At 31.4% G+C, this 15,384-nt stretch overlaps 2 protein-coding genes across 2 annotated transcripts; one reads left to right on the top strand and one right to left on the bottom strand.

Moving 5' to 3' along the window:
* Positions 1-90: 90 nt before the first annotated feature.
* Positions 91-3,276, top strand: LOC106710580 (conserved oligomeric Golgi complex subunit 8). The gene is made up of 7 exons (XM_045680637.1): positions 91-264; positions 630-936; positions 1,046-1,211; positions 1,584-1,679; positions 1,769-1,952; positions 2,042-2,205; positions 2,575-3,276. Exons 1-7 carry the CDS (start codon positions 210-212, stop codon positions 3,265-3,267), a joined length of 1,665 nt encoding a protein of 554 aa, XP_045536593.1. The 5' UTR covers positions 91-209; the 3' UTR covers positions 3,268-3,276.
* A 253-nt stretch (positions 3,277-3,529) lies between these two features.
* Positions 3,530-15,115, bottom strand: LOC106710525 (DNA repair protein RAD50). The gene is made up of 22 exons (XM_045680815.1): positions 14,703-15,115; positions 14,211-14,394; positions 12,393-12,578; positions 12,078-12,291; positions 11,911-12,002; positions 11,539-11,748; positions 10,979-11,145; positions 10,480-10,628; positions 10,169-10,283; positions 9,686-9,922; positions 9,076-9,234; positions 8,785-8,898; positions 8,314-8,511; positions 7,460-7,606; positions 6,831-7,046; positions 6,245-6,405; positions 5,787-6,021; positions 5,085-5,291; positions 4,621-4,817; positions 4,419-4,523; positions 4,175-4,291; positions 3,530-3,884 (listed from the first exon to the last, which is right to left on the bottom strand). The coding sequence occupies exons 1-22, from the start codon at positions 14,955-14,957 to the stop codon at positions 3,638-3,640; spliced, it is 3,912 nt and encodes a 1,303-aa protein (XP_045536771.1). The 5' UTR covers positions 14,958-15,115; the 3' UTR covers positions 3,530-3,637.
* Positions 15,116-15,384: the final 269 nt, after the last annotated feature.

Here is a 15,384-nt window from a genome sequence, read left to right as displayed (position 1 = left end):
TAAGCTATTGCTATTTTACTCTTTGATAGAAAACCATAAACAAGACTTTATGTCAAAAGTCTAACGCTGTCAATGTCATCGACCACAAAATACGACTCGCTTTGGAGTATCTTATAATTTGCATTTCGTATTTTCGCATGCACATAAGTAATAGATAATCACGAATTACACATTTTATTACAGTTAAATTAGCCAATACAGGTACTCAAATGGCTCAAGAATTGAGAGAGTTATGTCAACTATTATTCCCAAATTCAACGAATGGTACGTTGTTTATATTAATAATTTTTTTGCCAAAGCAGTTTGGTGTAGTAAATTTAATATTTTTCAATTTCGTTTAGTCGAGTCATCAGTTCTGAGACTCGCGACAACAATTGTTTATATGTTTTTGTGGGCCCTAACAAGGGCCGGGTCGACCTGTTACCACGTCACGCAAACCAGAAGTGAAATAAAAATATTCCGCTTTTCGTCTGATCACTAAGGTGCTAGAAGCAAAATCTAGTTCTAATCCTCTTTCGACCCTTTTAAACAAAGGAAAATTTGTTTCCGCATAGTTGTCTAGTGAAGATAGGCAATGTGCAACTCATTTGCTTGATACAGATGTTTATTTTTATCATTAATTTCTGCAGAAACCCCAGAATACTTCAGTGACATTACTGATTATATTAAAAAGCTTGGATCACAAAATTGGGAGCACATTAGGAATGAACCGGAGAGATTATCTGATGAAATGAAACATTTAACAGAGCAGACTCAAGAGCTGGCATTTACAAATTGTAAAACCTTTGTGGAGACAGCAGAGATTTCTCGTACCATTATGAAAGATTTGGGGAAATCTAAAGAATCTTTGGATGTTTTTCTTAACACTATGCCTGATTTTGTACAAGAATTAGAAAAATTTTCTATGAATGTTGGAAACATTGTGGAAGATAAAAAGTAAGTTGAAAATACATCTATTATATTATAAAATGACTTTTATTAAATTGATTTATTGTCTGTTACATTGCATGTTTTTATTTACATTATGAAATATTGTTATTTTTAGACGCTATAGCAGTATTCGTCATCAAAGTGATAAATTGTTGGAATTACTAGAACTACCTTCGTTAATGCGTGAAGCACTTAATGCAGAAGATTATGAGAGTGCTTTGGATATTTTCACATTTGTTCGTAATCTATCAAAAAGGTACTCTGAGATACCAATTGTTCAGGTACATTATCTTATTAATTCTATAAAGTTATTTTTAACTTATCTTACTAATATTATAAACTAGATTTTACCTGCGACTCCGTGGGCACGGAATAAAAAAAATGCACACAAGATAAAAAAGTTCCTATGTCCGTCTCCTAGTTCTAAGCTACCTCCCCATCAATTTTCAGCTAAATCAGTTCGACCGATCTTGAGTTATAAATAGTGTAACTAACACGACTTTTTTTTATATATATAGATAGATGTGAAAGTTTAGATGTATGAATGGATGGATGTTTCTTAAAAGTTATCCAGAACAGATTTTCAATTACGTTCAGACAGAGTTGTGGGCAACAGCTAGTATTATAATAAACATAGAATTGCTAATTTTCAGAATACAACATCAGAAATAATGACATTGTGGTATGAAACTTTATATCACTTGTACAATCAGTTACATTATGATTTACCTTTGCCGCAATGTTTGCAAGTAAGTCATATTTATAGTTTTATAAAGGTTAAACTTAAAACTAATGGAGTTTTAGATGACTGTATAAGAAAATTATTCTATTTCTTTAGATCCTAGGCTATTTAAGAAGGGCTAACACAGTCCTTAAATCTACCGAAGAAGACCATAGTAAATTATCAGTGGGTAGTAAAATACCAAGCCATACAATAATGACTGATGGCTTACATTTGCACTTTTTAAAAGCGAGAAATGCTTGGTTTGAAAAAGCCTTAGAAGATGCCAAGAGTAGTGAATGTAAGTATCTCCTGAAATGTTTACAATAATGATAGTTCTCGACATCTAACAAAAAGTGTGTGTTTTACTGTTATTATATTTTGTTGCAGCATCAGAGAGATTGTTAAGAAAAATTGTTGAGTTACACAGAATACATCTGTTTAATGTTTTAACTCAGCATAAATCAATATTCTTATCAGATGCTCAAGAATCTAAAGTGCGTGATCACGAACTCAGTGGTACAAGTGCTTTGTCATGTTGGCTGAAACAAAAGGTACATTAAATTATATTAAAGTACTAGCTGTCGCCCGAGACTACGTCCGCGCGCAGTTAAAAAAAAAAATGAAAAATAGATGTTGGCCGATTCTCAGACCTACTGAATATGCTCACAAAATTTCATGAGAATCGGTCAAGCCGTTTCGGAGGAGTACGGGAACGAAAACTGTGACGCGAGAATTTTATATATTAGATAAAAATTTATAACATACTTAAGCTAGAATGATGTTTCTTTAATACTTACTCTTTCCCGTAGTGGAATAGTTGGTTGTAACTCAAATAATCTTGATTGATTGATAATTGTACTATATTTCATGTACATACAAACTTCTATTTTAATGAAAACAAAATAATAACTTTATTTTAGGTTGAAAAATTAACCCAAATGCTGAATCAAGATTTAAAGAAGGAAGATGAGTCTAGTTTTGAGTCCCTTTTGAATCAATGTATGTATCTTTGTCTCTCATTTGGCAGAGTTGGTGCAGATTTACGTTGTGTACTGACACCACTGTTTCGAAACAATATCATGGCTCAGTTTCACTATAATCTTGATAAAGTGGACAATCAATTTGAGAATCAAATGAGAACTTATAAAGTACCAACAATAAAGAATTTACCAAGACCGGTTAACGAGAATATGATATCAGGACCACCTGAAAATTTATTAGATTACTATCCATTAGCGGAATATTGTAATGGAATGTTATCGACTTTAAATTCTTTCCGAGTAACGGCACCATTGAATATAGTTAAAGATGTGTACAACGAATATAGAAAATCACTGGGAAAATCAGTACAAATTTTACTAACATTTTATAACAGGGAGCAACAAGCATTTACAGAAGTTGAAAGACAGAATTTTATTTCGTTTTGTATTTGCTTTACTGAAGACTTGGTTCCTTATATAACAAAGTGCCTCTCACAGTCATTTCCCCCGACGCAAATTTGTGAACTATTAGGGGTGACTTTGACTGTATTGCAAGAGAGCAAATTGCTGCAAATTGATCAAATGGAAATTTGCAAACCGTTGAATAGTATTACAGGTTTATTCTCGAGTTAATTTTTTTTTTGTCTTTTATGAGCAATAATTTAAGACAAACTTCAATAATTTAAAAAAAATGTATAAAATGTCTTTATATGTATGTTTATGTTAGTTGTTTATAAATAAGTCATGAAATATATTTAAATACAGGAACTACCTGATCGAGAATATAGACTTTAGATTTACTCATAAACAGCTTGATCCCTTAAAAACTGTTTAAGAATTTATGGTTATTTAAAGAAAAACAAAACATATAAAAGATTATATTTATTAATATATAAAAATGTAATGCTTAACTTTAAAAAATTTCGTAAGGCACAGCCTTCTTTACAGCTATTTGACATTCGAGATAGGGATGACTGTAGGATTTTGAGTAAAAAAATATGCATTATGTGAATCTTATCTTTTTGATTCTGGATTTTCCTTCTTCATTTCTAGATACTTCATAAAAATGTGTGACCTTGTCAATACTGCCCAAGGACTCGATGAATTCTCTATCATGGGTGATGATGATGAACATGAAATTCTTTTGCGCCATTCTTTCCAAAACGATTTCACCGAGAGCCTCGCAAAGACTTTTAACATTCTCTTGATCCAAATTTGTTGTTGGCTCATCTAATGCTAAGATACCGAACCTGAAATAAAAGTAAGTAAAGTAATCTTACCGAACAAATTTATAAAACCTTAACATAAAATTACAGACGGAAGAAAATAGAGAAATAATTTAGTTATCCTGTATGTGAGGTATTTAGGAAAGCATATCTAACAATATACAATCGAACCTGGATAAGCAAGAGTCCAAGGGACCGCGATTTTCTCGAGTTATGGAGGTCATCTGTCAGGACAGGACAGTGACTATCGCTTATAGAGATTTCTCGCTTATCTATATACGACTGTATAGAATTATATATAAGTTAAAAAGTACCTTGTGCTAAATGTCTCGGCCAGCGCCAAACGTATGATGAGACAGGCCAACACTTTCTGTCCAGCGCTGCAACGACCGCGCATGTCGATCTCCACGCCGTTCTTACATTGCACCACTCTGTTACATATTTTATTAGTAAATACAATAACAAACAAGATTAAGTCTAAAAACAAAACGAAAGCTATGGATTTATAGTATGTTTTGAATTAAATTTGAATGTCACACTGTCATAAATATTTTGTACCTGTAATCATATTTCCTGCGATCCGAGTCAGAAGTTGCGCTGCCTTCTGTTTTAATTTCAATATAGTCAATATCATTACCTCTGTAAATTTTTCTCCACATTTCTCTGTGAAAGGTTTAATTAAAAATTATTACATCCTGTATATAAGAATGTGCCAAAGTTATAAAGTTAAATATTCTATAAACAAATAAACATAACACACCTTATAATTAGATTAATATTTTCCATTTTCTCTTTATGAAACTCCATAAGGCACTTCTCTAAGGCAACGGAATAATCTTTAATATCTTTCTCTAGAGCTTTAATAACATGTAAATCGTAGTATTTTTCCCTGTACTGTTTCTCTATACCCTCGTTCACAGCTTTCTTCAGTTCCATTTTACATTGTTTCAATCTTTCCTACAATATTAAAAATTTTTCATTTTTCCAAGTTTTTAAACACAAAAATCAAATAATTCAGTAATTCGGTCACTTATAAAAGAATTGTTAATTTAGGCCACAGTATGTATAATTATGTTAATTAAGGATTTTACAAATTAAAAAAAAAATTGATTCGTAATATTTTCATACATATTTTACGATAGTGGAAATTAAATATATTTTATGAGTGATATGTTGTTTATTGTTTTTTTTTTCTTTTAGCCGGTTATTTATAGAAAATCTTACTTTGTATCCACGCAGTAGACCTTCAGTTTGTAACTTTTCTATAAATAAATCCTCATGTTTTGCCATTAGCGGTTCCTTCTCAGCGATCATGTCCATGTTGACTCCGCTCAGCTTTTCATTGAGAGCTGCTAACTCACTCTCACTGTTAGCAATTTCAGTTTGAGCTTTACGTAGCTTTAAGTTATCTTCCAAGTTGCGTTTATATATCTGAAATATTAATATTACACATATAGAATTACTATAATATAAAAAGACAGATTTTTTATTCATGCAAAGAAAAGTTTCTGAATTGCATATTTCATATCAAAGAATTAGGTAGAGTTAGTAAAATATATTTATTTTAACCAGCTTTAGCACGCGACTTCATCTGCACGGAACCTTTACAATATTAATAATCAGCCTTCCAGACTATGTTCTATATCTATGCAAAATTTAATTGAAATCCTAACCTCAATAACAAAAACATCAAATAAAGAAATAGCAAAATTAGTCCAACCTTCCCGTGATGCCCTGACCAAGGAAAACAAGAATTTTATGTACAATTTTTTGTTCTTTTTTTTGTTTTGCAATTTTTGTTGAAATTTGTACTTGTCAGTTGATTTATGACAGTGGTCACTAAGGCCCATTAAAACATAAACGAAAGCACATTATAATTTATAACGTACTATAAATCCAGATGGTATAATTTAATATTCAACTTACATCTTGTTTGGCGAGTTCATCTTTCAAGCTATCAATTTTCTTAGTAAGAGTATCTCTGTCTACCATTATCTGTTTCTGTTTGTCCATCAGCCGTTCATTTGCTTCTTTTATTTTATCCATTTCAGCTTGAACATTTCTCTCTTTGTGTTGCTTGATCTCCATTTCAATAGATTTCACTTTATCAAATGCATTTTTAATTTTAGTTATATAATCGTTTTTGACGTCGATCGCCGCCCTATTATGTATCAAAAATATTTTATTAAATAATTTTATATACTATATAAGATATTAGCAGTTGCCCGTGACTTCGTCCGTAAGATTTTTCAATGTAAACAATCAAATCTTTCCTGTATATAAAATTATTATAGATAAAATGATAATGTCTTTGTACAACAATTTTTTTATTGATGTTGCGGCTGAAGAAATCAAACGGTAATATTAAATTAATATTTACTCACCTGTTTTTCTTAACACATTCAGTCTTAATTTTTTCCTTTTCTTTCAAATCTAATTCCAAAGGCGCTGTTGCATCTTGCAGTTCTTTTAATTCAACCAGAGCTTTCTCTCTGTTAGATTCTAATTGTTTCAGATTTTCTTGTAAATTCACTAACTCTTGGACCTGCAGGAGGTTTCGTTTAAAGTTTTAATCAATTCAAAATTCAACTATTCTATTCTTAAGAAACATTATTTAGAATCAAAATGAAATCTTCACAACTTAACTAAAACTGAAATATATAATAATAGACTAGCTGCCCCACGCGACTCCGTCTGTGCGGAATTAAAAAAAAACATAATAAGTAGCCTATGTATTCTTCCACACTTATGATCTACATCTATGCCAAATTTCATCAAGATTTGATAAGCTGTTCTCGAGATACATTCAAACAAACATCCATCCATCCAAACATTTGCATTTATAATATTAGTAAGATTATATAAGGTTATTATTAACCACATTTACAAATAATAGACAAGGTTTAAAAGTCTATCGGTGAAAATGAATGACGTCCATTCTTAAGTACACTATTATTAGTAGAATCTTACCTTTTTCTGCACATTAAGATGTTCCTCTTTAAGTTTGTTCTTCTTTTCGGCCATGGTCTGTAACTTCTTAGCATGCTGGTTGAGTTTTGTTTGTGATTGCTTTATTTGGGACCTTAAAGAGGTGATTTGTTGTCTCAATGCATTCTTCTTTGTTGTCGCTTCATCTAAGCTAATATCAATTACCATGTCAGAGCACTCAGCTTTGATTGCTTCTAGCTGTTAAATATGAATATACATGATCATTGTTACTCTATTTAAAACAATATTCCAAAAAAAAGTAGAACCTTTTATTGCTAACTAGCTTTTACCCGCGACTCAGTCCGCGCGAAATAAAAAAATGCACACAAGATAAAAAAGTTCCTATGTACGTCTCCTAGTTCTAAGCTACCTCCCCATCAATTTTCAGCTAAATTAGTTGGACCGATCTTAAGTTATAAATAGTGTAACTAACACGACTTTCTTTTATATATATAGATAGATTACATTGATGAAGAATCTTAGTACTTATTCCTTTCACTTTATACCCTTTTTCGCGCTATTTCTATGAAGAAATGACGATAGTGTGCAGTAAGTCGTCTAGTAGAAGTAAGTACGCATACAAAAGGAACATTTTATAGTTGTTTACTTACATCTTTAGTTGCCGTGGTAACTTCGTTAGTGTATCGATCCAGTAGCGGCATGTCACTCAGTATCTGTCTAGCGTTTTGCAGCTTCTGTTCCGGTTCCATTATTGTCATTGATAGTTCTTCCGATTCTTCTGTTAATTTTGCTATTTGCTATGAAACCAATAAATATTACTTATATATAAAAATCAATAGTTTGATTGAACTAATCTACTCGGACAAAAATAATCTGATTTCATAAACTCTTTCCAGGGTGATAGATATAATAATGGAAGATTTTAGGCCGTTTACGCATAAGTCAAGAGCGTCGGTGGCTCAGGGGTTAAGCACTTGACTTGCAATCATGGCCCTGAGTTCGAATCCCGCCATGTACCAATGTGTTTTTCGATTCTCAATTTACATATGTACAAGTATCCGACGTTCTTACGGTGAAGGAAAACACACACAGAAGTTCAAAGATATGTGTGAAGTCAACCAACCCGCACTTGGCCAGTGTGGTTGACTATGGCCTAGTCACCCCTAACTTGGGGTAGGTACCGAGCCCCCCCCCCTTCAGGCGGGGCCACGGAAGAAAGCTAAAGCGTTCCCGTGGCGCCCGCCATAATGCGTTAGAGGGCAGTCAGGTTTTAGTGGGTATTCCGGCCACCTTCTGTGACCGGCGAGTCCCACACTCCCTACGTCATTGCACAGCCCGGCGTAGGCGTGCGTAAACGCATTTCCTGACTTTAAAAAAAAAAAAAAAAAAAAAAAAGGTACCGAGCCCCTCAGTGGGAACGTATTGTGAGCTGATGATATGTGTCAAGCAAAACAAGTAGTGAATAGTGTCAAAGTTAGTTTTAAAGTGGTTTTTAATGTCTCACCGTATCAACGTCTTTCAAGCGGGTTTCAAGTTGAGGTACATCTTTCTCTTTCAAGGTCTTTATTTTTTCATTCAAAGACTTCATACTGAGCAAATCATCCCTCTTTGCTGATGTTCTCTGTAACTCTTCTGATACTTTTTCTTGTTTAGCCGGCACATTCATTACTTGTGTGGTCAATTGTGATATTAAATCTGACGCCTATAAAATACATGGTAAATCTATAAATTATTTCATATACAGTAACTAAATTTGTAAAATTGAATTCTTTCTAGTAACCTTCATTTCCGTTAGATTACACAATCCATACGAATGTACGAAAATTTCATTCTCTAAACAACATAAATAATATGTTTTTACATGGGAGCCTACGTTTATCAACAATTATGTTCGTACCACTATTTTTATGAATGGAACCGAAAAAAAATTAGGTAAATATTGAATGGTTAAGTAATTACAAAATGAATGACTTACTTCTGAATCAGAATCAAATCCTCGATTACACAGGGGACAACAACTGTTGTCTTTGAGTTGATTTTTATATTTTGTGAATATAAACATTGATGATTGGAGCATATTTTGTTCTTCCTGGAAAGAATTAAAAAAATATAAATCAATTTCATTTTGTACATTGATCACTATAAATGTATTTATTAGCCTTAATTATTAATGTAATATGCTATTTTTTTATAAGTAATTAAATAAGGAATTACAATAACATTCTTAATTTATTTTAACTGTGAAGATATATCTAGTGATATTAACCTGCAACTTTTCAACAGTAGTATTTAGTTTGTTGAGCGTGGCCTCGTAAGTCTGAGTGCCGCAAGCCTTGAACATCTGATCTTCGGCTTCGGTCAGCTCATTGCGGCGCTCCGTCAACAGCTCGCGCACGTGTTTCCTTTCAGTTTCCAAACTTGTTAGCTATAAAGAAAAATAAAATTGTACATTTTAATATTTCATTACCATTATTTACAATCTAGGTATCTCATTATATTACTGTGAGATTAATTTATTAAAAGATTTTATAATAACAGATGGATCTATTTGATATTTAACATACTGTAAATCCAAGATGGCCGCCACAAAACTGTCAGATCCAATAACATCCATTTAAATGGAAAAGCCACACTATTTGTTTGATTTATTTTAAACTGACTTTTACCCGCGACTTCGTCCGCGCGGAATAAAAAAAATGCACACATGGTAAAAAATTTCCTATGTCCGTCTCCTAGTTCTAAGCTACCTCTCCATCAATTTTCAGCTAAATCAGTTTGACCGATCTTGAGTTATAAATAGTGTAACTAAAACGACTTTCTTTTATATATATAGATAGATTAAATAAAATAAGGATAAAATCTTTAAATTTACTTACACTTGTATCTTTTTCTTTAAGTTTCTTTTTAACAGAATCAACTTCGGTACGTAATTCGTATTCCAATTTGTTAATGGCCATTGCATAACCCTTGTCCGGCATTTCACCGAGCAGTTCACTGATAACACTACGGTGTTTGTTCTTCAGTACATTCATCTGTTTCTCTTTTTGTTTTAAAGAATCTTCTATCATATCACGCTCTTTTAACTTGGCGCTTTGCTTTTGTAATTGATTGATCTGAAAATTTACATTGCAATAATATGTATAATTATATCGTAAAAAGAAGTATTCAATAGTCACTTCACCACAAGTATATCATAAAGTGACAGAAATTTAAAAACTTGAACTTTAAAAAAAACACCGCTGATGGTCTTATTGCGACCCTTTTATCAATCAGAAGGGTCCAAAGTGTTTCAATTGTTTGTGCATGTCAATATTTTTTTTCAAAAATACATAGTAATTAATTATGACATAATTATATACCTTTTCATTTAACTCTTCAAGTTCTTGTTCACTCTTCTCCATCGTAGCTTCATCTTCATTAATCGATTTTTGACATTCCTCCGTATTCAACTCGTTTACAACTTCCTGATAATCTCTAAAAAAATAATTTAAGATTTTTAATAAAATAGTCATATTACTGATTAGTGGGTTTTTCATGTTTCCGAATTAAACAAATGTTTGATTGCAATTCAATTTAAGTTTAAAAGTTAAAAATGAAATTTAAGTTTTTCTATTGAATATATTTTTGAGGACACACTTTGTATTTTTTTTTTTTAATAAATTTCACTTACTCTTCAGCTGTAGTCATTTTCTTTTCCAAAAATTCTAATCGAACTTTAGACTTGTTTGTGTCGGTGATTCCTTTTTCCACTTTAGTTATTTCTTTTTTTACATTTTGTATTTCAGATTCTTTGTTACTTATTTTTTGCTTGTGACGAGACTGAAATTGAAAATATTAGGTTAATATCAATAGTGATTATTGGGGTTTACATATTTGTTAAATTAAATGTAATAGAAATTAATTATTTATTTTAAATTAAAAACACCACCACATTATCAGATTATTAGCTATTTTATCTTACTAATAATATAGATTAGATGTTGAAGATGGCTGAATGGATGATAAGTTGTTGTTATTAGGTATCTCCAGAACAAGTAAGCAGATCTCACTGAAATTTGTTATAGATGTAGAACATAGTCCGGAAGAATTTGGAAGCTACTAATTTGTTTTTTTTTTTAATTCCTTGCGGATGGAGTATCGAGGGACAGCTAGTAGATAAAAAAACATACCAAAGCATCACGACATGTGTCTACATCTGCCTGTAATTTATTCTCTTCAGTATCAGCTTCTCTCTTTTTATCACTCAGCTCTGTTTGCAGGCTTTTTATTTTGTCCTTTATAGCTTCTTCTGCTTTCACAGCATCTTCACTGCTTTCAATGTTCTCTATTTCTATTTCTAGAAAATAAATTGTAAAATAACAGGTAAAGAAACTACAAGAAGATCAAGGTTACAATGTTAGATTAAAGTTATTATGACATACGATAAAAGATTATGAGCTTTCTCAATTTATAATTGTACCAGGCAAATTGAAAGCTCAGTCAACTTGATTGGACAATTTGATCCAAACCCATCATCATCATCAACCTGCCCTTATTCCTATGGAGGGTCGGCACAGTATGTGCAACTACTCCATACATCTCTATCAGCCGTCATATCTGAATTTACCCCCTTCTTACTCATATCCTCTTTCACACAAACCAAACCAACTTCAATAATTTATAAACTTTAAATGAGACATTAAATTTGGCATTGATTCTTTCAGTTCATATACAAGTATATTTCTATTACCAGCAAGCTTTGCAGTATTTGCTATCATAGTATTCTTCTTATCAATTTTATCTTGGTTTTGACTTTCCAAAAGTATTAATTCTTTAAACTTCATTTCGTTTGATGTTTTTTCATTGGCAATTTTTTCCTCTTCTATATTGAATTTATTATTTTGCTTGTACGAATTATCTAAGTCTTCCTTCTTAGTTTTGGCAGTTGTCGCGTAATTGGCTAAAAATTTTAAAAAATATATCTTTAAACTAGACATAACAGTTATTTAAATGCATTAACACCCTTCCTTCAATCAGTAGCGGAAATTTATCTGGTATTATTATAAACTACCAAGAAGAATGTTTTTTTTTTTTAATAAAAAAATGCACAATTTTATCTTACATATATTTTTCTCCAACTCAGCTTGTGATCCTTCAAATAAGTTGGTTATGGCACTTTTCAATTCTTGTTCTTGAGTTGTGAAATGCTCTAATCTAGAAACAATAATAAAATTTAATTTTTTCTTTAATTTATTTTCATCATATAGTAAATTATAGTCAGTCTGTTACTTTGTTTTAATTTTTTCTCTCTTCGTTTCTATTGTCACTAAATTCTTCTGCAATGTTTCTATGGCTTTAATCTTTTCTGATAGTGGTTTAATTTCTTGTTCAAGTTCAGCCACCCTGATTTCAGCTTCGGAGATTTTTGATTCAGTATTTACAACATCTAATTTTTTCTTATCCAAATTTTCTTTTTTGTCTGTTAAATTTGCCACTTTCTGCTCTGAAAAATTAAAAGCATTAGTAATTTTTTCATATAAAAAAATTTATATTTTATGACATTTATCACTTTTAAAGTATGAATTAAAAATTATGTAAGTTTACCTAATACTTTTATTTCAGTTTCATATTCTTTCCTTATTTTTCTTAACCGATCAAAGCAGTCACTGTATTTATCTGCTTCAAATATTTCATCAAAACGTTCCTTTACTTTTTTCCCTTCATCTAGCGGCCAGCTGGAATCTTCTTGATGGCAAAATATTACTGAATTCATTATTGCTTTTGATACTCCTGTAAATATACAAAAGAAAACAAAATTATACAACTTTTAAATTGACTTATCAATTATAGCAACAAAAACCAAAGATCCTGACTGAATGCTGCATAATAGTTCTATATTTCAAATAGTATATAGGTTAGTGAAGTTTGGGAGCTAAAGATATAAGATGTTTTTCCGGTCTATATAGGACATTTTAATTGCTTAAATTTAAATGGTATAATTATATAAGAGTAAGTAATCCTTACTAATATTATAAATGCGAAAGTAACTCTGTCTGTCTGTCTGTCTGTCTTGCTTTCACGTCAAAACTACTGAACCGATTTAAATGAAATTTGGTACACAGATAGTCTAGAGCCTGAGAAAGGACATAGGCTATATTTTCACGCGAAAAAGGGGTTGTAAGGGGTTGAAAGTGGGGGTGAAAGTTTGTATGGAATTATCGTCATTATTGCAGTTACAAGCTTGAAACTTATTTTTAAGGCAGCTAATTTGATATAAATAAATATGAAATAATTTTTTTGTAAAAAATTTACCCCCAAGGGTGCTAAATAACAATAGGGGATGAAATTTTGTTTGGCAATATGTGAGGTTTTGGTGAATGTTTTGTTTAATATTTTTTGCTGTTACCCTTACCAATATTTAGTCTAGAGCCTGAGGATGGACATAGGCTACATTTTAACGCGAAAAAGGGGTTGTAAGGGGTTGAAAGTGGGGGTGAAAGTTTGTATGGAATTATCGTCATTATTGCAGTTAGAAGCTTGAAACTTATTTTTAAGGCAGCTAATTTGATATAAATAAATATGAATAATTTTTTTGTAATAATTTTACCCCCAAGGGTCTAAATAACAATAGGGGATGAAATTTTGTTCGGCAATATGTGAGGTTTTGGTGAATGTTTTGTTTAATATGTTTTGCTGTTACCCTTACCAATATTTATTCTAGAGCCTGAGGAAGGATATAGGCTACATTTTAACGCGTAAAAGGGGTTGTAAGGGGTTGAAAGTGGGGGTGAAAGTTTGTATGGAATTATCGTCATTTTTACAGTTAGAAGCTAAAATCTTATTTTAAAGGCAGCTAATTTGATATAAATAATTATGAAATTAATTATTTGTAAAAATTTTACCCCCAAGGGCGCTAAATAAAAATAGGGGATGAAACTTTGTTTGGCAATATGTGAGGTTTTGGTGAATGTTTTGTTTAATATGTTTTGCTATTACCCTTACCAATATTTAGTCAAGAGCCTGAGGAAGGACATAGGGCACATTTTAACGCGATAAAGGGTTTGTAAGGGGTTGAAAGTGGTGGTGGAAATTTGTATGGAAGTATCGTCATTTTTACAGTTACAAGTTTAAAACTTATTTTTGTGGCTGCTAATTTGATATAAATAAATATGAAATTCATCGTTTGAAAAACTGTTACCCTCAAGGTTGCTAAATAAAAAAGGGGATGAAATTTTGTTTGGGAATATTTTAGACATTTGGCGCGGTCCTGGCACACCTCTCTCTATGTTCTTCTACATCCATACATCAAATAATAGCACGTCGGTTAAGTAAAATAATTAGCCTTAAAAAATTCTATCCGAAGACAGAATTTCACGCGGACGAAGTCGCGGGCACAGCTAGTAAATAATAAATGATAATTACCTAATTGTTCATACATCATGGAGTCTAAATCTGCACATCTTGATGAAATGTCCTTAGTTTTTCCTTTCTCATCAATTACTGAGAGAAATGAATCTAATGTCTGAAATTTACTTTTCTTCTTCTGTAGCGCTGTCACTCTCATAGATCTTGCAATTTCCAGTTGTTCATCTTTTGCATTTACAATCTATTGCATAAGATTAAAAATGTTTTTAAAATAAAAGTTATTATATGTTATATTAAGAGAGCTCAAAATGATTTTTCTTAAAACATTCCAATATTTGACATTAAAGTTTCATTGTGGCTACTTACTACCAAGTTTCTACTTTTATCTCCATTTTTATTTAAAATACACCTTAAAAATGTTTTTTACATGTAACTTTTGTTTAAAAAATTATTTGAATATTTTTATACATCTATAATATTTTAGTACAGATGTGTCTTGAGCATATTTAATATTAAAGGTAGGGGTTGATTGAGGAAATGTTTTCTTACCTTTAATTTAACTTGTCCTAAAACTTCTGTTGTTCTGTTAACTTTAGCATCGTGGACAAAACAATCGTTACGACTACCCGGGGGCATCTGTCCAGTAAGAGCATAGCGTACACATTCTATAATAGTTGTTTTTCCACAACCATTCTGTCCCAAAATTAATGTTAAAGGCCTTTCAAAAGATATACGTTGTTCGTCATTGTCTTCTGGCCCAAAACTTCTTATACCCCTGACAGCAAGCGATTTTATGCCAGCCATACTTCTTTATTTAAATACTACTATCATTAGCAGTCCTAAGTTTATATGACAAACAAAACATTCCTTGCAAATACCAAAGTTTATAAAAGCTTCCGCGCCGCCGCCGAAAACGAAACGCCGAAAGACATTTAATTTTGAAAGATGTGACAAACTGAACTAACAAACATTGACATTTGACAAATAAAACTGCAGATTATGCATTTAAGATAAAAAAGCACAGAAAATAAAGGGACAACTTTCAAAAAAATTGTAAAATTAAATAAAAAAAATAATCTTAATGCTGTATGCAAGAATATAGAATAATATAATAAATTACTTATAAAATACACTTTCTATAATTTTCATAAAAAAGTAATAAAAGCAAGTTAATGCTTGCATTCACTGCATCTGCTGTGGCCGTAGAAAACAAATCTTGTCATTCTATCAC

This window comes from Papilio machaon, chromosome 13 (assembly GCF_912999745.1).
Source record: "Papilio machaon chromosome 13, ilPapMach1.1, whole genome shotgun sequence".
Lineage (NCBI taxonomy): Eukaryota > Metazoa > Arthropoda > Insecta > Lepidoptera > Papilionidae > Papilio > Papilio machaon.
Note: the sequence above shows the minus strand (reverse complement) of the source record. Positions and strands in the feature narration are given on the sequence as shown.

Coding starts and splice junctions, on each gene's coding strand:
- LOC106710580 (XM_045680637.1), top strand. CDS start 210: ATGGCTCAAGAATTGAGAGAGTTATGTCAACTATTATTCCCAAATTCA. Junction 937..1,045: donor AACATTGTGGAAGATAAAAA/GTAAGTTGAAAA, acceptor TGTTATTTTTAG/ACGCTATAGCAGTATTCGTC. Junction 1,953..2,041: donor AGATGCCAAGAGTAGTGAAT/GTAAGTATCTCC, acceptor ATTTTGTTGCAG/CATCAGAGAGATTGTTAAGA.
- LOC106710525 (XM_045680815.1), bottom strand. CDS start 14,957: ATGGCTGGCATAAAATCGCTTGCTGTCAGGGGTATAAGAAGTTTTGGG. Junction 4,292..4,418: donor CGCAGGAAATATGATTACAG/GTACAAAATATT, acceptor AATATGTAACAG/AGTGGTGCAATGTAAGAACG. Junction 3,885..4,174: donor GCCGAGACATTTAGCACAAG/GTACTTTTTAAC, acceptor CTTTTATTTCAG/GTTCGGTATCTTAGCATTAG.